Genomic DNA, 24,307 nt, shown 5'->3' on the forward strand with positions numbered 1-24,307 from the left:
AGATAGATAACATATGCAGAAATGAAAAAATAAGATTCCATTCCATCCATGAAAGAATTTAGTACATTGGTATACAAAGTGCTTTAGTAGAGTATCTACAAATACACTTTCAATACAAATCTTTCAGTTTTTTATACAAATGATAACGATGCAGAATGGAGCCCACTCAAGCTGAGGGAAAGCTCTGAATGATGCTAACAAAGTACAAGAATGGAGGTCAATTTTTAGAATTGTATTGATAACATATTAAATGGTACATTAAACTGTAATCATAAATGTGTTCTTCTTGGGTGAAAACATATTGCTCTTATTTCAGACCAAAATACCCGAATCTTAAAAGTTTGGAATTGTACCGATATATCTTGGCTTAGCTCAGCTACCTAGCTCATCAACTTGAGCTAGGTACAAAAAATGATAACATTTCTGGCAACTCTCAGGGCTGTTTTCCTGCTAAACAAATTTAGACCAACTGCCTATGATATACATTGGGCATGGAGTCTTTCAACCTTAGAAAACTGAACCTTCTCAAACTGAAATGAAACTGAAACACAATTTGCTAAAAGGAAACATGCCACACCAAATTGAAATTGAAAACTTGAAAACTTGTAACTGAAACAACTGAAATCTGCAATCCGTGGTAGTAAACACACCACACCAAATTGAAACTGGAAACTTGTAAACTTGTAACTGAAACAACTGAAATCTGCAATCCGTGCTGTGTGAATTCCATCTCGAATCCACCACAAAGCTGAATCAAGTTTGTGTCTGATTCACAAGAAGAGCCCCGAAGGTTTCTGTCCTCAGGATCCCCAATAGAAGCCGAAGCTTCCTTAGTTTCTCCAAGAGAAATCTCAAGCCAAATCAATATCCAAGAATGAAAAGAATGAGCCTCTAAAGGTCCTTTTGTAGCCATCTTTGTGTCTTTTCATTTTTCGTCTGCTTGACTTTTATATTTCTCTCTGTGTCTTTTACTAATCTACTTTAAATTATATATCAAATTTGATAATAAAGTGGCTTAATATTAAATTAATAAATCTTCAGGCATTAAAATAAATGATCAAACAAACTCGGAAGACCATGTGTAATAGCTTGCCAGAAAGCTCTCGGCAATGCTCTAGGCCCAATACTGAAAATGGCCAAAAGACTAACCTTGTTGACTTACCATAAATAGTACCAGGAAAACCCTGTGAAAACTAACCTGATTGGCCTGTAACTGAAAGTGCCTAAGCCAAAGCTCATATAAATCATCTGTAAAGACAAGGTTAGCCCGCAAAACCATGGTGGAAAGGGCTAACGATGGATCAAAGAATAAAGGCCTGGAAAAGGGGACATTATAGTGTCATATGATAATGTTGGTAAACAGATTTGTAGCTGCATATTTAGTTTTTAAATTGACCATATTGTCCAAAGAGTAGTGTTAACCATGCCAACATTTGGAGAGATTGTAGTAAACCACAATTGTCCTTTGTGTTTGACAAGGGTAGTTCCATCGTATCGCAATGTTATTTGTATTTCTTGTGCACGATTCACTTGAAAATACCAAAAGGAGGCAAATGGAACTAAAGAAAGTGTATAACTGAAACCCCAATAGTAGACATATCAATACTATTTGAGATTTATAACAGTCAAAAATTACAAAGGGGGTTTAAGAAAATGATGCAATGACGATGAAAGAAGGATAACAAACCTTGGCATACGACAAGACATTCTATGCCAAGACATTCAAATCAAGGTACCAAGAAATGAGTGCACTTCACATCAATTATGTAGATTAGAAACCACCAATACATAAAGATATTATCAACCTAACATATGAAAAATTAGTATAATAACTCATAAATACTTTTAAGACATGTGACTCAATGCATTCTTCATTATCTCTTAGAAATTATATAAGTTCAAAGACCCTTTTCTATAAAGTGCAAAGCCGAATTTTTCTTTGAAATTTTTTCAGTGGTTTCCCCTCTGTGAGAGTCTCCCTTTTTACAATTTGCCTTGAATTTTAAGGCTTCTTTGGATAAGCATCTCCTAACTACTGAATAATTACTTTTTAATAACTTTTCTGAAATACATTTTTTTTTGTATTATAACTTTCTGAAATACATTCTTTTTGAAAGAATAAACCTTATTTGGTTAGGATTTTTATACCTCGCCAACCTCTAGTTGCAATAAGTGACGTTAGTCACTTTTTCAAAAAGGATAACTAGATTTCAGAAGTCATCAATTTAGTCGAAATGAGCAACATTTCTTCTTGTCATAACAAACAACTTGATCTTCAAGGAAATCCACTCCAACTCCCTTGAAATGTTGTTTGTGCAATCAAATCCATCTTTTGTACCTAAACACATATCACCTCAAGAATACTGAAATATGTAATGAAATACATTAAAATTCCTCACACTGTTAAAGTTAATATTTTAGAAGGATCAATAAAGGTTGCATTTTTAATAGGAACCAATGGGAACAATAATAACTTCCGGGATTGACCAATTGCCAAACCCCAAGTAACATATATATTATTTACTCTTGAGAGCGTCTTTGTGCCTATTGATTTTGCAACTTTGGACTTATTTTTTCATTACTTAATAAAATGCACCACAAAATGCAAGATGAGATTCCAATTCATCACAGTTTGCATAATGATATGATTCACCTTCTTTTCAGTTATGAAATGCAGACTGTATATATCATGTACCAATTCATTATTATACCATTCTTTTTTTTAACATCCTTTGAAATAAAGAGATCTATCAAATTGCATAAACCATGCAACTTTCAGGCCCCTTGGAAAACATTTTATGTTCCAATGTGAACATGATTAATGGACATCTATGTGCTTGCAATCAAGGCATCATTTGTGACCATTGCAATCCATGAGATGACACCTTTTTGAGGTTTTCCTTGGGATGGCATCTCTTTGAGGTAGGCTTGACACATAACTCAAGCATGTAGTCTATGATTCCACACTTTGCATGCGGGCATTTTGACAGTTTCTATAGCCTTTTCAATAAATCCATTTTGTGCATATATCTCATAGTGCATTCTAAGAAGTCTTATTTATTAAGGCATTCTTGTCTAGCTGTTCATGTGACTTGTATATGCTTCTATAGTGGTTCATGTATGTCTATATAGGTTTCTAACCACAACATCTGTATATCTATACAGGTTTCTAACCTCAACATTTGGCAAAATTTCCTATTTCTCATCAATCTTCTACTGTTAGAACATCATTGTGCCTATACAAAATATAAGTTACAGTGTTTTTAAGATTGAACATTCAACTTATATTCATATACGATAAAGTTGTTAGGAATACCAAGGTGACTCACACGACTGGGGGGAGGGGGAATTAGTTGTGCAATAAAACTTTATCCATAAAACCCTTCATCACCATAACATCTTAGATCTGAAACATCAGCATTAAAGAAAAGAAAGCAACACCACCATAACACATAACACTAATTTTTCCATAGGGAAACCCCATAAGGGGATAAATCGCGGTGGCGATCAAACCCACTAGACAATGTACTTGCATATAAACCATGTTAAAGGTACAATGAGAATACAAATGCATCCGAATTCATTGTTTAGAGCTCACTGCTCAAAGAAACACAAGACGGCAACAAGCTTGAGAGAACAACAAGGACAATAATGCTGAGATGGAAAACAATCCACTAAATTATGAATTGACTAATAGCATCTCTAATAGACCAATATAACTTAAATTAAGTACATGAATATTTCGTCTCATCCGATTCCACTCACACCTCTTCTCTTAACGACAGATACAACAAACTCGCTTATCTTTGCGTTTCATATGCTCATCGCATCTTGCATCGCTTCCAAATACAAAATGTCTTCATCCTTTTATACAATACATCGACATAAAATTGAGTCGGTCAAGATTAAGGCCATAATTACAATAATATGTCACATTAATCAATGCTATACAAGATATGTTGATTAGGACTTATTGAGGACCCAAATAAATACTCTTCAATATGCTACAATCCTTAGATTATGCTTGCAATCCAAATCAACACGTTGACCAACCAAGTCGGCCAAGAGTACATCAACACTCTTCACGCTATTTTCCAAATCCAATCACATAAGCCAATGCAATCCTGCAACAAGAATAGGACACCATCAAGAAACAATAACAAACATCATTGAATACCACAACAACAACATCCTTGTCTTTGACTACACAAACAACTCTACATTGTTTATGACGAACATCACTAGGCAATTTATGTCATTAAAAAAAGAGATTGTATGCCTCAAAATCATGAACTACTCTAGCTGAGGACACATATCCAAGTCTTGAGCGTACCACTAGGTTAGGAACATGAAATATTGCATAAATGACCCATACTGATCAAACTACGGTAATTCTGTCATAACAAGAATAAGCAGGATAGGCTATTCACCAAAAGTCTGATCAAATTATTGATACTCACACAAATCATAACATCAACATCTATGACCCAAAAATGATCATATATAAACATCCATAAATCTATCTACAACTCCGCACCATCATTAATAAAATAGAAATCATACCGATCCAATCTCTCCACATGATAAATTGTTAGCACTATTAGAAAAATAAATATTTGACATTAATGACAAAACATAGATGCCAAAACATATAATGCAATCTCCTTAGGAATAGTCCCAATTTCCAACATCATCTAACAATCTTCGCCTTTAACGTTGATATCAACATAAGATGTGAAAAATCAAATCAATGTACAAAGATCAAATTCATCATCAATGAAGAATATATAATTCACATCCCTCCTAAAACATATCTATCCTTATGTAGCGTCATGCTTTTCACATAGATATCTCTCCCTCTTTAACATCAATGGAAAAGGCATATGAATGCACTAAATCAAAGACATCAGATCATCTAAAAAACATACTCTTAGAATCAACTTCTTTCATAACCACCTACTCCCCTTAAGGAGTAGCTCCCAAAAATATCAACTCAGATGCATTATATGTTTGTTAGGTCTATTGGACTGATGCAATCCATGCATCATCTAACTTTGAATAGGAGGGCCCATCACCCCAAGCATACCTTTGAGATATTCAAAAGCATCTTTCGGGAAAGGCTTCGTGAAAATGTCTGCAATCTGCTCTTTAGCAGCCATATACATCAGTCTAACTTTTTTCTCATTAACATTGTCTCTCAAGAAATGATACTTGATAGGTATATGCTTTGTTTTTGAATGTAACACAAGATTCTTTGAAATGTTAATGGCACTTGAGTTATCACAATGAATAACAATAGGTTCATTAGTATATACTCTGATATCTTTCACCATTTTCTTCATCCAGACAACTTGTGTACAATAAATATTAGTAGCAATACATTCAACTTAATCAGTAGTTTGAGATATACAATCTTGCTTCTTACTCAACCATTAAACAATTTTTGTCAAAAAGAATGCACCACCACTAGTACCTTTTCAGTCACCCACATTACTTGCCCAATTAGCATCATATAAGCTTTCAAAGTAAAATTGACCATACCATAATTCATAGTCAATTGTAACCTTCAAATATCTGAAAATTCTCTTAAGAACGTGTGTTTCCTTAGGTACAACTTGAAAACTAGCAACAATTCCAACAACATTAGATATATCAGGTCTAGCATGTGTGAAATATTGCGATCCTTTGATCATAGATCTGTATCTAATTTGATTAGCATTAGGTGAGTCATCGTCCTTTGTTAATTTGTAACCAGTCACAATAAGAGCTCCAATAGGCCTTATTATCAATGCCATTCTTGAAGTATAAATTACTATCTGCAGTTCCTTTACTAAAACCAAGCTGTAGCAAATACTTATCTAACCTTGCATACTAGGCTCTTGGGGCTTGTTTCAATCCATACAAGGCTTTCTTCAATCAGCAAACTATATCATATTCAATATAAATCTCCTGTTCCAAATCTCCATTCAGGACTTGACAATCATCTAATATACTCGAAACTCTATAAAAGTAGTGTGTGGAAGAAACATTCTAACTGCTTCAATTCGAGTAACTAGAGCAAATGTCATCTCAAAATCTATACCTTCCATTTTGTGAACATCCTTTGCAGACCAATCTGGCTTTCTTGCTTATAACCATACCATACCATCTTCATTCAATTTGTTCTGAGAAACCCATTTAGTTTCAATTACATTATTGTATTTAGGTCTAGGACCTATAATCCATGTCTTGTTCTTTTCAATTTGTTCTAATTTTTCCTTCATAGCTTTGATTTACCTTTCATCTTTGCATTCTTCACTAACATTAATATGTTCAACTTGAGAATTTTAGCACATTTCATTCCTAGCAATTCTTCGTCTAGTCATAACTATGATTCTTATCATCAATACTTTGACTTTTTGTATGATTTAGCTTTACATACTTTGGGGTCTTCTGAATTGTAGATTCTTGTGTAGCAATCTCACTGTTACAACTTTCTTCAACGTGCTCAACTGATCCACTCTGATTATGATTTTGATATGTGGAATCACAATATGATTCTCTTCCTCATCATATGACTCATAACTGCAAGATCTTCCTTGTATTTGATAGCTTTTTTCCACTTTTACATTTGCACTTTTGACAAGTTTCTTTAACCGATTGTTATAACATCTGTATGCTTTTCTTTTAATTGAATAACCAAGAAATACTCCTTCATCACTTCTAGGATCAAATTTTCCGATATCATCATCTCTTTTAATGTAACATTTTTTTCCAAAGATTCTAAAATATTTAACAATATGGACATGACCATGCCATAGCTCATAAGGTGTATTACCGGTTCCATGCTTAATTTGAACTCTTCTTAATGTGTTGGCTGCAGTACTAATTGCTTCTCATAAGGTGTATTACCATATGGACATGACCATGCCATAGCTCTTAAGGTGTATTACCGGTTCCATGCTTAATCTGAACTGTGCTTAATGTGTTGGCTGCAGTACTAGTTGCTTCTCTCCATTATATCTGCAGTATTTTTCCTTCCAATATCATAAACCTTGTCATGTCAAGGATAGTTATGTTCCTTTTTCCCATTCTACTGAGCGGTTTGAGGGGCTAGTTGCTGCAGGCATGGACTTTCTATGTACTAGAGGCACTGGAAGTAGGTGTTGGTCGGGAGGCTGTCTTGGTGGATGCATAGAGAGCTCGGGAGGAGTTAATCACCCAGTTGGAGGCAGTGCAACGACACTTAGCTCAGTGGACCCAGTGTTGGAAGCAGAGAAAGCAGCACAGGTGGTTATCAAGGTCAGCTTGAGGAGACAGTATTGTGTTAGCAGAGGCTATAGGCACGGGACGAAGTGAAGTGATGTGACAGAAGCAGATTTTTCTTGTTGTAGTCACTCTGATGATATATTTTGTTTGTTAATTTGTCTCAGATATTTTGTAATTGTCGTCCGGAGACGACTTTTCTTTTTGGGGGGGATGGTGTCAGCCGACTGGATGGTTCCGGCGGTGTTTTTGTAGTCGACGGAATGATGGTCATCGGTGTTCTGTATTCTGTAGCCGACGGGGTGATGTCCGGCGGTGTTTCTGTATTCTGTAGCCGGCGTCTTCGGTAAATAGTTTGTAGCGGATAGAATATTTGTGGCCGACAGACTCCTTCGGGAAGGTTCGGCGGTAGTATTTATATCCCGTCTGGGATCATTGTAATGCATCATGTGATATGATATGCTTTGTATGTAATGTTTGGCATATGCAAATATTATTCTGCTATTATTGTCTGTATGCGTTCATTTACTTTACCTGTGAACGCATACAGACAATAATAGCAGAATAATATTCGCATATGCCAGACATTACATACAGAGCATATCATATCACATCATGCATTACAATGATCCTAGACGGGATATAAATACTACCGCCGAACCTTCCCGAAGGAGTCCGTTGGCCACAAATATTCTATCCGCTACAAACAGGTAAAGTAAATGAACGCATACAGACAATAATAGCAGAATAATATTCGCATATGCTAGACATTACATACAGAGCATATCATATCACATGATGCATTACAATGATCCCAGACGAGATATAAATACTACCGCCGAACCTGCTCGAAGGAGTCCGTTGGCCACAAATATTCTATCCGCTACAAACTATTTACCGACGACGTCGGCTACAGAATACAGAAACACCGCCGAACATCACCCCGTCGGCTACAGAATACAGAATACCGACGACCATCATTCCGTTGACTACAAAAACACCGCTGGAACCATCCAGTCGGCTAACAGGGCTGACATCTGTCTCTTTATCCCGTGCTTTTCATAGTAAGCAGTAAACTCGCTAGAAGTGAATTTTCCACCTCTATTTTATTTTTAGGCACTTCTCTCTACTATAGTTGAAAATATTTTGAAATTGTCAAAAGCTTATGATTTCTCTTTCAAAAATGTAACCCACACCATTCTAGAATAATCATCAATAAAAATAATGAAATACTTATCTCTGCATTAGCTCTAAGTTCTTGTAGGATCACTTAAATATGTTTGCACCAAATCAAATTTTCCATTTGAAAAATGTGTCTTGCTCTTAGATGTAGATCTTGTTAGCTTTCCCAATTGATATTCTTTACATTTTGCATTATTAAACTTAAACAATCTAGGCATGTCTCTCACAACATCTATATAACTTATCTTCACAATGTTATCAAAGTTTACATGACAAAATCTCTTGTGGCATAACCAGCTTCCATCAATCTTAGGAATCAAACATCTATTCTTTGCACTATTCAAATGGAAAACATTACCTTTGGCCTTTGTTCTTGATGCAATCTATTATCAGTAATAAACCATATTCCATACTTGAATTGTAAATTGTAACTTTTGTCAACAAGCTGTACCAACACCAAAAGATTATGCTTCAATCCTTCAACAGATAGAACATCATCAATGCTATTCTTACCATCAAGAGTAATAAAACCTCTTCCTTTGATCAAACAAGGAGTGTTATCACCAAATTTGATAAAAACACCTAGCTGTCCAACTTTACAAATTTATTCTTATGCCCTGTCATGTGATGTGAACATTTGTTCTTAATCACCCATTCATCCTTCTTTTTAATGTGTGTAATCAAAGATTTCTCTTCATTCACAAAAGTAGGGCTCTCATCTCTAATAGAATCAAATACAATGTTTGTTAGAGGTTTGGTTGAGCATGTTAGAGATTGTTGAGGAGTGCTGACATTAGTGTTTTGTCATTGATATTAAAATACTCTTTGCTATTGCTGATAGTGTATTGATAGTGTTTAGTTTGGTGATTTGAATGGTTTAGTTAATTTATTGAAGATCTATTGTTGTGATTTATACTTGATGTTCTGAAATTTTTGTAGTTGATGCTTGCCAATCTATATAGGTTTGCATGATGGTTTGAGTGAGTTTTGGTGAAGTTGCTGGTTACTGGTATTACAGTGTTACAATGTACATAGGTTGAGTATTTGGTTTGGTATGAGTTGGATTTGATGATTCAAAGTTTGCAAAGCTGTTATTATCATTGTGCCTTATCATTGGGTCCATAGTTGCTATTGTTTATTGTTACATCCCAATTTTTGGCTCCATTTGAAATGTTCATATAATCGTTGAGGTATCATATGTAATGTCCCCATTTTAGCAATTGACCAAGTGTGTGTGCGTTAGCCTTGTTCTACATGGTCCCGAGGGCTAACGAAGGGTTTAATGGGATCTTGGAGTGTTTGGCCTAGTCATTTCCAGTTTGGGCCAAAACGAAGTTGATTTACTCAGTTTCAGGCATACTTACTATTTTTAGTAAGTCGACAGGACACAGTGCAGGTCAATTTTGGTGATTCGATTTGATACTCCTCGGTGAGAGCTTTCCGATGAGCTATCACTCGCATTATTCGGAGTCCGATTGCTAATACATTTTAATGCCTGAAGTTTTATTAAAGTAACGTCTAATTTAGTTGTAAAATATTAAAGTTTTACTTTAATATTTATTTTATGGGGATGTGTACCCAAGGGAGACATAAGGGGTATTTTAATATATGTTTTATATACTACACATCTTTTATCCCACATTGCCCATATGAGTTGAGTGGACCCTTGGAAATAGAATAAAAGGAAGCATTTGTGGCTTCATTAAGCAGGTTGAATATGAGAAGAAATTGGTGTGTGAGTTGCAGCTCCGTTCTTGGCATTTGAGGACATCTATCCTCTCTTGTAACATTCTAGACGTCATTCCCTTGGGGTTTGGCCTTTGGAATTCTTTGTTATTGGCTTCATTATCAGACAATTTAGTTGCATTTCCGGCTACAGGCAGATTTGTTATTTTGCTCATATCTTCTTCACTACTTTTCTGACGCTTATGCCGCTTTGAGGGAATGATATTACGAAGGTAGTGGACTGATTGAAGGACAAAGCATTGTAGCAACAAGTTTGAAAGCATGGGCTGGAGTATTATGTCAATACTGCTGAAGTAATTAGTGAGTTGATAAATTTGCCATGTATTTGGTTTTATGAATTCTAAAAATAACATTTTATTAGCAGCAGTTCATTTCCACTTTGCATATTATTGTAGTTTCTTTCTTGTTTATGTTGTATGATACCAATTCCATGCACAAAACACAACAAACAAATAAATGTTTGATTTCCGGAGTTATAAGGGGTTTAAAACATTAAACGGAGAAATAAGAGGTTGAATGCAAATTGTTTGACAAAATTCCTTTCAGCAAATTGGTTTAGTTTTTTGGGACATCCAGGGGTGCCCATTACATCATATGAAGTTTATTGATAGGTAAAATTAGTTACAATCATGTGAAATGGTAAGTTGGTTAATTGTTATAATCTCATATGAAGTTGGCATGCTAGGTAACCGTTATGATGATATTTTAATGCTATTTTGGAAAGTTGGTCATTTATCATAAATTCATGGGAATTGAAAGGGCGGTTAGCCGTTATGATTGTTTATGATTAATAACTTGTTATGGTAGTATGATTTAATTGTGGAGAATTTCCTTGTAGGGAGCATGTCAAAGGGGTGGAAACATTGTCAAAAAAGAATTGGGCACAGAGGCACCACCATCATTGGGCAAATGTGTTTGAATATTGAATCACCATGGCTTAGGGTAAACGACTAGGCAAGCAAAAGTGTATGTTGGGCAATACCATGAGTTACTCGGAAACATATAAAACACTTATATATATATTTTTCATAATCAAAATTCATGTTCAGAACCATTACCTTTGTTGTTCTATGATGACATCTCCATTTTTCTTCTTTATATATATATCTATATATATGTATGATGCTACCATGATATTAATTCACTAGTTCATCTCTATTAACATATGTATAAATATATACATGCATATATATCGAGAGGATATTAGGTTAGAATAAATCATAATCCTCTGAATTACACACGTATACAGATATATGTATTTTAATAGATACAACCTTGGACATAATAATAACATGATGGCATCATTTTGTAAATTATATATATATATGAATACATACATATATAAAGATATTTTGTTTTTAATAAACTTCTCAAAGGAGCTCTTAAAATATTTCAAACTTATAACTCTCTATGTGAGGGTTCGAGTACACTTGGCACCCCTTTTCATCTTTTGTAATCGGTGAACCAAGAAATCGATGATCTTGGTTTTTTTGAAACCGCCACCTTGGGCCGTGGCTTAAGTTCAAGACTTCTCTCATTGCCAAGGACGACATTCGGCTCCTTTTATTTATTGGGCTCCTTTTTCATTCAGCTCCCATTTTTGTATGTGAAACCAAGCATCATTGTCACATGGATTCTATGTATCAGATTTTAGCTTTGGCCTTCTATAGTTCAAACCATTGTGAGCCAATCGGTCGGGACTTCCCGAGTCACATTATTATCATTTAGGTTATGTTGATACCTTTGCGTCTTATCTTTATATGGGAAAATCGATGCAAGTATATATGATAGTGGATTTAAATATGCCATTGTTCTTTCATCAAACGTGTATCCACGTTACAAATTAAATTATAAATGTTCGGCTCATGTTTGCCAATTTTTATTGTTTTCTTCAATATCTACGTCAAACTGTCATGCATTAGATTTAAATCGAAAGATACAATGTGTGTCTCTTATAATGAACAATTTTCCTTTACTTTTATGATGCAAAATTCCTGATTAAACAAGTGCAAACTTTTGATTCACAAAGAATGGCTTAACATGAGGATTGATTTATCATCTTTGCATCAGGTGAGTGTCAGCGATGAATTGTTAATGGAAGAATTTTATTAATGATTGAATACCAAGGACTCACCCTGGCTGGATGGCTAATGAAAGATGGTGAAGAGGTAAAGGAGATTCCTGTAAAAAGGAAGAACAAAAAATCATAACTATCATACATGATAAATTTTACAATTAAACTCTAAGAACTTTCAAGAAAGCTCATGTTTCACTAATACATTTGGCATCGATTTGCGACGGCTAAGTGTCGCAATTGCGACGGCAATGTGTTGCCACTGCGACGGTAGTAGACGTCGTTGTTTTTTAGTCGCAAATTGTGATGTCTATCCTTAGACGTCGCAATTTCATCACTCTAACCCGGCACGGCTCTCGTCGCAATACAAGCGGATCTCGTCGCAATTCCGACGTCTTCCCCACGCATTGCGACGGGGTGGTGTCGACATTTGCCCACGGGTTCGTTGAGGCGAGAGCCTTTCCAGTTCTTCCCTGGGCGTCGCACTTGCGTCGGCCTTGGAAAATTAAGACGGGGACGCGACGGTGCTAGCGGCGCGGTAGCGCTGGTGTCGACGCCGCTGGCCGTCGCAATGTTTCCAAATGTGTCGCAATTGCGACGCAAAGTCAGGAATTGCGATGGCATCGCTAAACATGCGACGCACAATTCATCGCAATGCATGGGTGGACGTCGCAATTGCGACGTCCGCGCTTAGCAATATGGTAGGGCCACTGTGGCAGCGACGCCAATTGCCGTCGCCGCCATAGCGGCCCCGCCACAAGCATGATGCATCATGGGGCATATGAATTCATATGCCCCCCAAGTGACAGAAAACATGCATTCTTTCCAAACGACAACAATCTCTTTTAGTGTTGCAGGTGTAAACAAGATATCCCAACAAGTAGAAAATTTGTCAAATGTCAATTTCATTTCAGAAAGTCTGGAAAAGAACACAAGTTCTGGCCAGTCATGCAGTAAATCCAGATCATCAGTAGATCATGGTGCATCATGCTTGCGACGAGGCCGCTCGCGTTGCCGCCACAGCGGCCCCGCCGCAAGCATGATGCATCATGATCTGCTGATGATCTGGATTTACTGCATGACTGGCCAGAACTTGTGTTCTTTTCTAGACTTTTTGAAATGAAATTGACATTTGACAAATTTTCTACCTGTTGGGATATCTTGTTTACACTTGCAACACTAAAAGAGATTGCTGTCGTTTGGAAAGAATGCATGTTTTCTGTCACCTAGGGGGCATATGAATCTTGTAAGTGGTTTTCCTTTGGATGTCCAATGTTCAACACCCTCTTCTTTAGTTTAGAGCCATTATACTGAGATTCAGAGCCACCTGCTGTTTGAATGTTAGTTTTTTTATCTCGTATATAGAATAGCATGCAAGCTTTCTAGGAAAGCACACTTTTCTCATTGACTGAATAGACCTAAAGTACAAAATGTCATAAGAATAACTTCAATCAGTCTAAGCAACTTCAGTATAATTAGTGTTGCCATATAAAGAAAAGGTTCTACATAAAATTGTAGTTCTTTTGTGTATCCTGTTATACACAAATTATAATGAACTTGCTCCACAAAATTAAACATGTCTTCACAACTGTAGCAAATGTATACCCGATTATCATCTAAAGCATGCCAGATGCCTGTGGATGAACGAATAAAGCAGAAATAATGACCAGAATGTGTGCTCCAGCCATCATGAACAAGAACACCATAAAGAGTGTTCTTAAAATTGCCCTCCTGTGATTGATCAATAGATAGAGAAACTAGAATATCATTCAAATGTGCAATATTTATTAAAAAACCAGTAGATATTACAAAAACTATATTATTAGATTCCACAGAAAATGTGATCCACTGGCAAATAATATTGTAAGGGCTACTTACATGTGAACTGCTAACAAATGGTTTGAGATCCAACGTACAACCAAAGTCTACTTTTTTGTCAATTTTTCCTCTAGATCCAACTACACTGAAGCGCTTGAGATGAATTGCAAGAACATTTGGTGCTTTATCAATTTTGAGTTGTTCTAGAGCCTTCACTTTTACTTTGCATCGTTCACATTGATCTCTTTTCACACCCCCATCTAACTGCTCCACTGCCGTGTAATGGGATAATGCTTTCAACAAGGAATCTGCTCGAATGATCTCTAGGCTCAAATCTAAGAAAGGATCAAATTTATTTGAGCAATAAGAACATTGTGTGCACTTCACCTACAAGTCAGATTAAAGCAATTGTTAATGAATAAAATACTTTTCTAAGACTATAACCTAGAGTTCCCAGCATAAAAATAATTTTGAAAGGTTTAAGTGACTCAAAAAAGTAGAAATAATGACCAGAATGTGTGCTCCTGCCATCATGAACAAGAACACCATAATCAATCATTTTCTAACATCTTTTTACCCATTGTGTACCCATTGCACATCAATGTAGTATTGCTAGTTTTTTATTCATGTTATGCATGGCAAAAGCATACAGTAAGGGTCACATCACAGTTTTCATTGGTAAGGAGAAACCCAACAAATTACCCACCATATTACATGGGCCTAAGGAAAGCTTTATGCTTGACCAAAGGCAAGGCACCTGCAGCTAAAAGTCAGGATGATCCAACTGGAGTGAACAATGACTTTACAGAAAACACTTTGAAAACTTGTTAAGAAAATCTATCAACCTGCAATAAGATTGTATTAAAACTAGAATTATATAGATCCATATTATTAAAACTTAAAATACTTGTCAGTATTAGGTGTTCAAAAAAGCACACGCCGGATACCTCTTGGAATGTTTAGGGCCTCCATAACCTTTGCTACAATAAGAAAGAAATCCAAATAATATTAAATCTTTGCTGAAACTCCAGTTCACAAGGATGTATAGTTATGTTCTAATAATCAAATACTAACAGTAAAAAACACAAAGCTGAAATGGATATGTCGCTAGTTTTTCTCCATTCATTCATAAAACAAGCTTGATACTAAAATGTAAGTGTTTTCTCTTTAAATTATATCATGCTGATCACAAATACTAATCACAGATTAGTTATCCAAAAGGGTGCAATAATGACAGAGGAGCCAAATACTAAAAGATGCAATGAAGAGTTGCAATTCTTCAAATGATATTAAAAAGGCATCAATAACCAGTCCAAGGACATTATTCAGACAAAAGATTACTTTATATTCTATACAGACATAAGTGGTAGTAATCCACTAGACATCAGAAAGCTAGATCCCATGAGTACAATGATTAAGATCAGGAATAGTGACATATATATCACATAAGTAACAAGAGTTACATCAGAAATTGCAACAATACAGATCACCCATCATTGGGTCATCACCATTACAAAGATATTATATCAGACAGAGATCAAATAAATATCCAACGTCTTTACAAACCAAACAGAATCAATCATATCGCATTTCAATAAGGCAGATATCAGATACAGTGAATAACTTCAGACCAGTATGGTACATATCACTTTTACATTATGATAAATCTGTAACAGTGATTACTTGGTCTTGCAAATTGCTCTACAGAAATTCTAATGATACTTATTGCAGATTAGTAATCAACATTATAATCGTCAGGATCTATGACATTAGGTCATTTAGTTGACTATCACTATACTTCCAACTTCAATATATATAATCCTTGTTTAGTCTTTGATATTGATTGGATTGGGAATTTTCACAAAGCCATTTCCATCATTATTGGAAGTGTTTTTGGTTATCAAAGTTTGGTTGAAGATATCAGAACTACTTAAAAAGACATTTGCATATTGTTCGTCTATATTCTTTACCAAAGATCAGTTGCATCTCTCTAGCAGTGAATTAAAGAATATATCAGAAGCATGGGTGATATTACTTGTACATAACATCAAGATACATGCACAATCGCATTGATATATCTACCCCGAAAAAATATTGTTATTAATACCTAACATTTATTTGTGGCAAAATAAAGAATTGAGTATAAGTAATAATAGAAAGAAGTTTATTGTGATTTAAAATATAAGGATTTAGTCACAGACCCTTAGGAGTCATATAAGGGAACATCAAACATTAGCTCTAACCTCAAATAAGGGATTATTAACAAGCTGAAAGTTATCCTTGTTTCTGAAGTCAAATCTCTCTTCTTCCAAACTTTCCTTGTCTGATTTCTCTGGACAACGTTTCAGGTCATAGGTCTCAGCTAGGTTGTCCACTTTATCATTTCTTCCTTTGTCTTTTGGTTCCTTGAAGTGTTTTGTTCCTACACCTTGATTTTCTGTTTTTTATGTTTTCATGAACATCTGTCAACTTATCATTTTTTCGCTATATCAATCCAAGGTCCTACGATATATAGCTGTTGATCTATTCTTTCTTACTGTCTTGTTACCTCATCCTTAAAGGACTTCAATGCTATATGTTGAGATTTTTGACAAGGTAAATGTGAGTGAAGTTCTTGAAGAAATATTTGAATTACAATACTTAGTCTGAACAATCTCTCCTATTTAATTTTCTGCAACTTCTTTCTTGTGAAGCTATCGTCTTGGCATGCCTAGATATCATAGAGCTCTTTCAACATCTTCAGCACAATCCCTTAATTTCCCTAGTTCTTCGCTTGCCATAGTTTCATCAAAACATTTTCTCACCTACTTATTCCTATCCTTCACTATCACATCTCTTTGTCTATCTTCCTCGAGGTGATTAGATTTGAGTCATTTGACACACAATGTATTTTTTGATTGACTGACATTAGAAATATTACTCTTCTCATGCACAAACACTGACATGCTAGTCAATGTCATGTACTTTTTAAAAGGTGAAGGATAATTTTGATCAACATCCTTATCTCCAAGCAGCTTCACATAATCTGAATGATGACCCCTAGATTCAATCCCTACTATGTCATCCTCAATGTATGACGTTGAGATGCAGTAAGAACAATCTCATAATCATCATCAATCCATGTACTCATTTCATTTGTGACAGAAGGAGGACTCAAAAAATTAACTGCTTCTATTCCTTCCAAGTGTCAAAAACTATTTTCTCTCCTTGTATCTTGTTACCACTATTTTTGGTGGTCTATTAAGGTTAGATTCTGAAAATCTTCCTCCCATTCACTTCCTAACTTGGTTTTTTCTCGTTCTTCCTTTTTCAAGTGAGGCTTCAGTTTTTCCTCTTTCTCGGTTTAAATGTTGTGGTTGTTGTATGGAGACAAGTAGCTTTAGGATTTAAATTCTCCACCTCTAGCTCATGGAAACCCTTTGCTTCTACATATGCACGAATCGGTCTTTTGTACATAGCACTATGCATTGGAGTGGCAGTTAGATTTGTACTTTTTACACCACTTACCAATATTTGGCATGAGTAAATTGAAAAATAGAAATAAACATAATTTGAAAGTTAACATCATGGATGGCCCCAACACATGAATATAGAGGATGGTCCCTCACAATGACCTTAAGGACAAAATTTTGAAGAAGTTTACAAGGACACAGACATAAGGCTGTTATCTTCACCTTTATACATTAGAAAAGTAACAACTTAGTACAAATAAATAAATAAATCAATCATTTACTAAAAATTTCAATTTATTTTCCAACTTTTCAATCTCTAAATTTTGTCTTTGTAGATTTGTAGTGAGAAGATTGTGGTGCAGAATCTTCGAAGTTTGCCAGCCCTGTAGCAGTTCTAGTTGTGAGTGGAATTTGAGCACATTTGAAGCCCTCCACACCAAGAAGTGCAAAATACTGACTCAATAGTACTTAAATAACCTTGTTCTTGTGCAATACATTTAGCATCTACCTCTCATTGACCTTCATGACATACTTTCATATTTGAATTCAACTGTCAATGATATGGACGAGCCTAAGAGACACTCTTTTTTAAGGAAGGTAAAACTAAAATTAATAAAGAAGTAGCAGAATGGGCAGAAGGTATAACCGCATAAGAAGGCAGAAGGTATGTGAATGGATGCAGCTGCCTACAATATGCCTATTAAAGAGATAATTTTTCTCAAGTTGAATCAATATCATCAACTTCAAGAGCACCCACACAGCCACTAAGAAGTTCTACTCATAGAAGAAATTTGTAAAATATTAATTGTAATTGCAATTTTTTATCATATAACACCGTGATTGTATTGAGCTTCTTTATTGTTTGTGAATGAATGACAAACCACTTATTTGCTCTCTGATATCAGTTTTATAAATGTTGTTAAATGTGCTTTTTTTATGTTTGGAAATTTTGTTGAGTTGAGTCCAAGTCAAATTTGGGTTTGTCAAGTTTTATAAAGTTACAAGTTTCTTAATTAGTAACTAAGGAATAAATAATGAATTCATTAGTGATGTCACAGTCACCTTACTGCTCATGAAAAGTAACTCTTCTCCATTTTCACTCTTCCATGAGGTCACTTGTCCACCATACAGCAATACCTACACAAATATAACATTAATAATTTATACATATGACCTAAAAGAGAATTGATAAATTGAAAATGACATCAGAACCACAACACAGATTAATCCATTAATTTCTGTTGACACAATGTTAAAATCAAGGGATAGAGAAAATAAAAAGGAAATAGGAAGTAGATCTAATGAGCCATATCAAATATAAGATCAAGGTTACATTAAACCATCCTATGCTCTTAAACTAGTATCAGCAACCAGCAACAAATGACACAAGACCTGCTTGGACTTGTTACAATCCTAAAAACTAGAACCAATTATTTTTTCCTTTACTCACAAGGTTATAAAAACTACCATAACCAAAGTCCAAAAAATCCAAAATCCAAAAAGGCATGAATTGGAGAGAAAACTCAAAAGCTTGATAGAAAGAACTTAAAACAATAGATCATTTCAAATCTCAGTACAACCTCAACGATGAACACAATTCAAGAACAAAACTTATTTATTGACCAAAAGAATACCTTAGAGCTTCTCTTAGATTGAGATTCCTATGTAGATTTACTATTATTTGAACTAGACATTTATGTCCAGGCATGGTTCAGCATAACTTGAGTTTCTAAGCCTAACTTTCTAACCTCTGAAAATGGAAGTTCAAATGTCGATCCCAAAAAATTAGTTGAATAATTGACCTGCAATAAAAGAAAGTGAGCAAAATTCATATACATATTCTATTAAACGTTTGAAGACATGAGATTTCTACATTCCATCAGGTGAAAATTGAAAGAGCTTCTAGCAGTAACTGTGTAGACATTTTTCAATCTAACTAAATCAAATTAAAACAAAAATTATGTTAAAACACCATACAATTAGAAGTTACAGACTGCACAACATTTTTGTAGTAATAGAATCTCAACAAAAACGTAAACCATATCTAATACAATGCAATTACATACTTGGGTCTTCCCAAACAACTAAGTGGTTGGTCATGACTAAAAATCTGAAGTACAGGATCAAACATTGTTGGATAGAAAGGCTTCCCAGCTTCAAGCCATCCAATCTCATGTTCCAATCTGTGAAATTTTAAAAGGTTATTGTTTCAAGTGGTTCATTTACAAATCTTGTTTCATTTGAGATGGTTAACAAATTGAATCTACCAAGAATAGCACATGTTAGGCCTTATAAAGCACAAGGATTGGATGTTGGATGTTGTGTTGATGTCAAGGAGCAAGCTTATGTTCCCTTCACCATTGGATTGTATAATGATGTTGTGCTGTGTGACATTGTACCTTTGAGTGGTTGTCATATAATTTTAGGAAGGGCTTGGCAGGTTGAGAAGAGATCCCTACATGATGTCAGAAAGAACACCTACACTTTCACAAATAATGGAGAGAAGATGGTATTAACACCATTGGAGGAGCACAAGACAACTTCGAAGGTGTCAGCGAGCATTGGCATCTTTGAGAGGGAAAGGTTCCTAAAAAAAGAGGAACATGGTGAAGCAATGGAAGATGTTTTGATCAAAAAGGATGATGCTTTGAAGCAAACAGCTAATGAGAATGAGGTTGAGGAAAAGAACCTAGAAAAGGATGATATGAAGACAAGTTGTCCATTTGAAGGACAAATAACAAATGAGCTGCAATCAAGTGTTGAAGAGCAAGGAGAACCTAACACCAAAAAGGTTCAAAAGGTTGTAGCAGAGGTAAAGAGAAAGGATGCTAATGAAGACAGAAAAAGATCAGGTCTTGAAGGGCTTGAGGGAAAGGAGATGATTGGAACAAAGATGAAAAGTACAAATGCTGATGTAAATAGCAAAGAAACAAGGCTTGGAGAAGCAGATACGATATTGATTGGTTCTATATGGTGTCCATTGAAAGTTGGACAAAGAAAATTCACAAAGACAATGATGACTGAATTGGATAGAACAGCCACCAACCAGGAGTTGGTATACCAAGGCAAATGGAAATGGTGTGAAGACATGTTGCAGACAGCAGTAGAGGTCTCAAGGTGCAAAGAGAAGGATGAGAGGACAATGGAGATGAAGAGCCAAGGGAAGGCTAAACAAGGTGATTATATTCCAAGCATGGAGAAGTATGAAAATATGAGTTATTTTTGGTTAGTTATTCTAATTTTGTTGCAGGCATATGAGAATATGATGGAGATTCCTAGTGTGGGGAAGATAGCAATAATTGGTAAGAGTTATGTTCTAGAAGGAGCTTGTTATTGCTTCTTGTTTCTACCTATTGTTAGTATCTTATTGAGCTTCACTTTGTTTCGAGAATAGTTTAATATTCTCTACTAAACAAGGCCAACCACGTGAAGGTGGAAGCTCATTTGGCCCCACCCCCCTCCCCCTAACATCACTCTACATTCCCCGTTAACATCTAACATTCATTCATTCTTTCAACCATTAATAAAATGTAACATTCGATCAATATCACATGATAACATTCAATCAATATCACATGATAACATTCATTAACACATTAGATTCGTTAACATGCAACATTCATCAATATTCTGCATTAACACATAATTTATGAACATTCATTAGCACATAATTAAATTCATTGAGACATAAAATTCATTCATTATCAATTAAGGTATGTAGATGACAATCATTTCTTTTTTTTCTTTCTATTTCTTTTTTCTATGTAAGCTCTAAGAGGAGCATCAGTGTCATCATCAATTCCCCCCTCATCAGTTGTTCTGTTCTTTGTTCTTGATGATCTCAAATTCCTATGCTGTTGCAAAGGGGGGTCCTCTGCAATAACAAATAAAAGAGTTAAATTAAAAATAATTTATTATAATTGTTACAAGTATTTAATTATTTTAAATAACATAACTGTGGCGCTCTTTACCTGATTTGACCACATCATTTTGTCTGGACTAACGTCAACACGGTCATGAACATCGACCCCTCGATCCTCTACAGCTGCTATACAAAATGTTACTTTAATCCAAACACCAATTGCAATTACATATAAAAAATTTAATAGCAAATGTATACCTCCACCATTGGGATGCACATCATATCATGCGAACCTTCGGCATCCACAGATTGTGTAGAAGGATTGTCAGGCTGCATTCCAACATCCTACGCATTGTTATCATTGCTTGCTTAAAACAGATATACTCACTTTATATTGGAACTTAACATCAAATAGACTAATTGGTAGAGTATTCAATTTGAAATAAATTTCATTTAGCTTATTTACCTGTGGCTCAGATGCATCATTATTAGAACCTTCCACATTGATTTCAGCTCGTAGCCGTTCAGCCACGGCTCTATAGCCTTGTTGGAAGCCAATTCTCTTATCCTCTTCTGTGAGGCATCTCTTGAACTCTGAGCCCTGCATTTTTGCGTGGTATGGTGAATTTTACTTGCATTGTTTCATCAACCAATGGAGGGTAGTTAAAATATCAACAGAAAATCATCTATATCCATCACAATATAATAGGAGAAAAATTGAGCAGTTTTGATGGAGCAATCTACTATATAAATGTTGCGTGTTTGTATGCTTTGCTTGTACCAACATATTTTCTCCAAATTCTTAAGTTGGGTAAGAGTTAGTTCAGCTCTTTGGAAATAAAAATGGCTGCAAGTGCTGCTGCATTCCCTCATTCTTTCAATCACTGCCTTTATTCTCAACTATTGGAGGAAAATTCAGTCTCAACCATGGCCTCCATTTGTGAGATTTCTTCATATGAGGATTTTGTGAACGAAGAGAAAAGTAAAATATTAGTGATTGGAGCCATTGGTTATATTGGTCGCTTTGTTGCTCTTGCAGCTGTAAATGCAGGCCATTCTACCTATGCTCTCATTAGACCCATCAATGCCCATGATTCTGCCAAAGAAAAGTGCCTCCATGAATTGAAAGATTCTGGTGTTAACATTGTCTATGTATGTCACTAGCTCTGTTCATAACTAAGATTTTGTGGTAGATATGTATGACACAGTTGTAAAGTGTGTGTACTTGTTTAAAATATTGATTTTATAGACTGTAGATTGTTTTGATTGGTCGTATAGGTTTAGAATATATGATTAAGCTTTGCTTGTTTGTTCATGGTAACTACTATTGCAGCTGTTTGCTAAATTGTTAGATAGCAGTCATCTCACAAATAATCATGTTTGACTGTCTTGTTGTGAAGTTGGGTGTTTAGAAATTATGTTAAGAAGGGGTGTTTGGTCAGTGATCTCCTTATCAATGAGTCTAATTTGGTTGGGATCATGAGCTATATTATAGTTGTAAAAATTTGTGTTGTAATGGGTTTTATTAATGTCTACATGTTCTATAATGGGTCTTATTAATGTGCATGCATATTATAATGGGTGTTCTGCAGGGAGATTTAAGTGATCATAATTCAATGGTAAAGGCCATGCAAGGTATTGATATTGTTATTTCAATTGTGGGCGGTGGTCAACTTATAGATCAGCTTAAGATTGTAGACGCCATTAAAGAAATTGGCACTATTAAGGTCAGAACATAGGACCCTAACATTATTACCATGAATGCTTGTTAACTGTAATAGACTTAAGAATTGTTGAACTTTGATGCAGAGGTTTCTTCCTTCGGAATTTGGGCATGATATAGACAGAGCCAATCCAGTAGAACCAGGGCTAAGCTTTTTTACAAAGAAAAGAGAGTTGTTAGGAGGGCAATTGAGGCATCCAACATTCCATACACTTACATCTGCTGCAATTCTATTGCTGGGTGGCCTTACTTTTATCATACCCATCCCTCTGAGCTTGCTCCTCCCCAAGATCAGTTTGAAATCTATGGAGATGGAAACATCAAGGGTGAGATTTTAAATAATGTCATATTATAAATGAAGGAATCTTCACTAATCTAGATTGCAGACTCTGACTTCAATTGTTGAATTGTTTATATTGAATATGAAAATCCACTACTGTTATTATATTCTATTGACCTATTTATAATTGATGAGCTAAATAAGGGAGTCCTAGCATTTCCCATCACATTATATAAAAAATTTGATACAATTTTTCATTTACTAATACTTACAACTCTTGCTTGAAGTTTCGAAAAACCACCAGAGCCGAGCTTGTGTGTCCCGTGCTTTTCTAGTCTTGCCTTTGTTGCCTTTGATGTGTTAGGCAATCTATGAAAAGTTTGAAATATGTTAGATAGTATAAATATAGAGGTTAATTAGTACATAATTAGATTCTCAACAGTATCACATACCTTGCTGTACTCTCCACTGGTGTAATATTATTTTTCTTGTCAGCTTTATACTTTCCATCCAAAATCAGAGCCTACCACTCAGCCTCAGGAACATAGGGCGGACGCTCGTACCTGGGGTTATCCCGTAAATTTTTTCTGTACTGGTCCCTAATATACTTCAAACATAAACCAGCTTTTTCAAGGAGCTTGTTTCTCTCGAATGCACGAGGTCCAAAGAGTTGGGTCATGCTCTCTATAAGATCATCCTTCAACGGTTTGCGTTGGTTATTCCACCTTTTAAGTAAAAAAAAACATGTTAGACTCATAAATGAAGTGAAGCTACCTTTAATATAGTTCAAGAAATGGATGAAAAGGAAAACTATTATAGCAATGATATGAAATCAAAATAGTGGTTTGGGGTTTTAGTTAGGATATGATGTTCCACCAGGTACGCATGGTGGGCCCGAATATTCGCAAACACTCATCACCAAGTT

General features: G+C 35.3%; 2 protein-coding genes and 1 pseudogene across 4 annotated transcripts in view; 2 read left to right on the forward strand and 1 right to left on the reverse strand.

Moving 5' to 3' along the window:
* LOC149538606 (endoplasmic reticulum oxidoreductin-2-like) overlaps positions 1 to 24,307 on the forward strand; it is a 160,995-nt gene that overhangs the window by 60,905 nt on the left and 75,783 nt on the right. The gene's annotated exons all lie outside the window — the stretch shown is intronic.
* On the reverse strand, positions 13,649 to 18,055 carry LOC149538607 (ubiquitin carboxyl-terminal hydrolase 23 pseudogene; annotated as a pseudogene). The gene is made up of 3 exons (XR_016356120.1): positions 18,050 to 18,055; positions 14,126 to 14,452; positions 13,649 to 13,978 (listed from the first exon to the last, which is right to left on the reverse strand). The product of XR_016356120.1 is annotated as a ubiquitin carboxyl-terminal hydrolase 23 pseudogene (transcript).
* On the forward strand, positions 18,146 to 23,440 carry LOC149538608 (isoflavone reductase homolog P3-like). Its single transcript, XM_089800211.1, has 3 exons — positions 18,146 to 18,181; positions 22,972 to 23,106; positions 23,189 to 23,440. Exons 1-3 carry the CDS (start codon positions 18,146 to 18,148, stop codon positions 23,438 to 23,440), a joined length of 423 nt encoding a protein of 140 aa, XP_089656337.1.

This window comes from Cupressus sempervirens, chromosome 9 (assembly GCF_028749045.1).
Source record: "Cupressus sempervirens isolate cs-2001-9-10 chromosome 9, ASM2874904v1, whole genome shotgun sequence".
Lineage (NCBI taxonomy): Eukaryota > Viridiplantae > Streptophyta > Pinopsida > Cupressales > Cupressaceae > Cupressus > Cupressus sempervirens.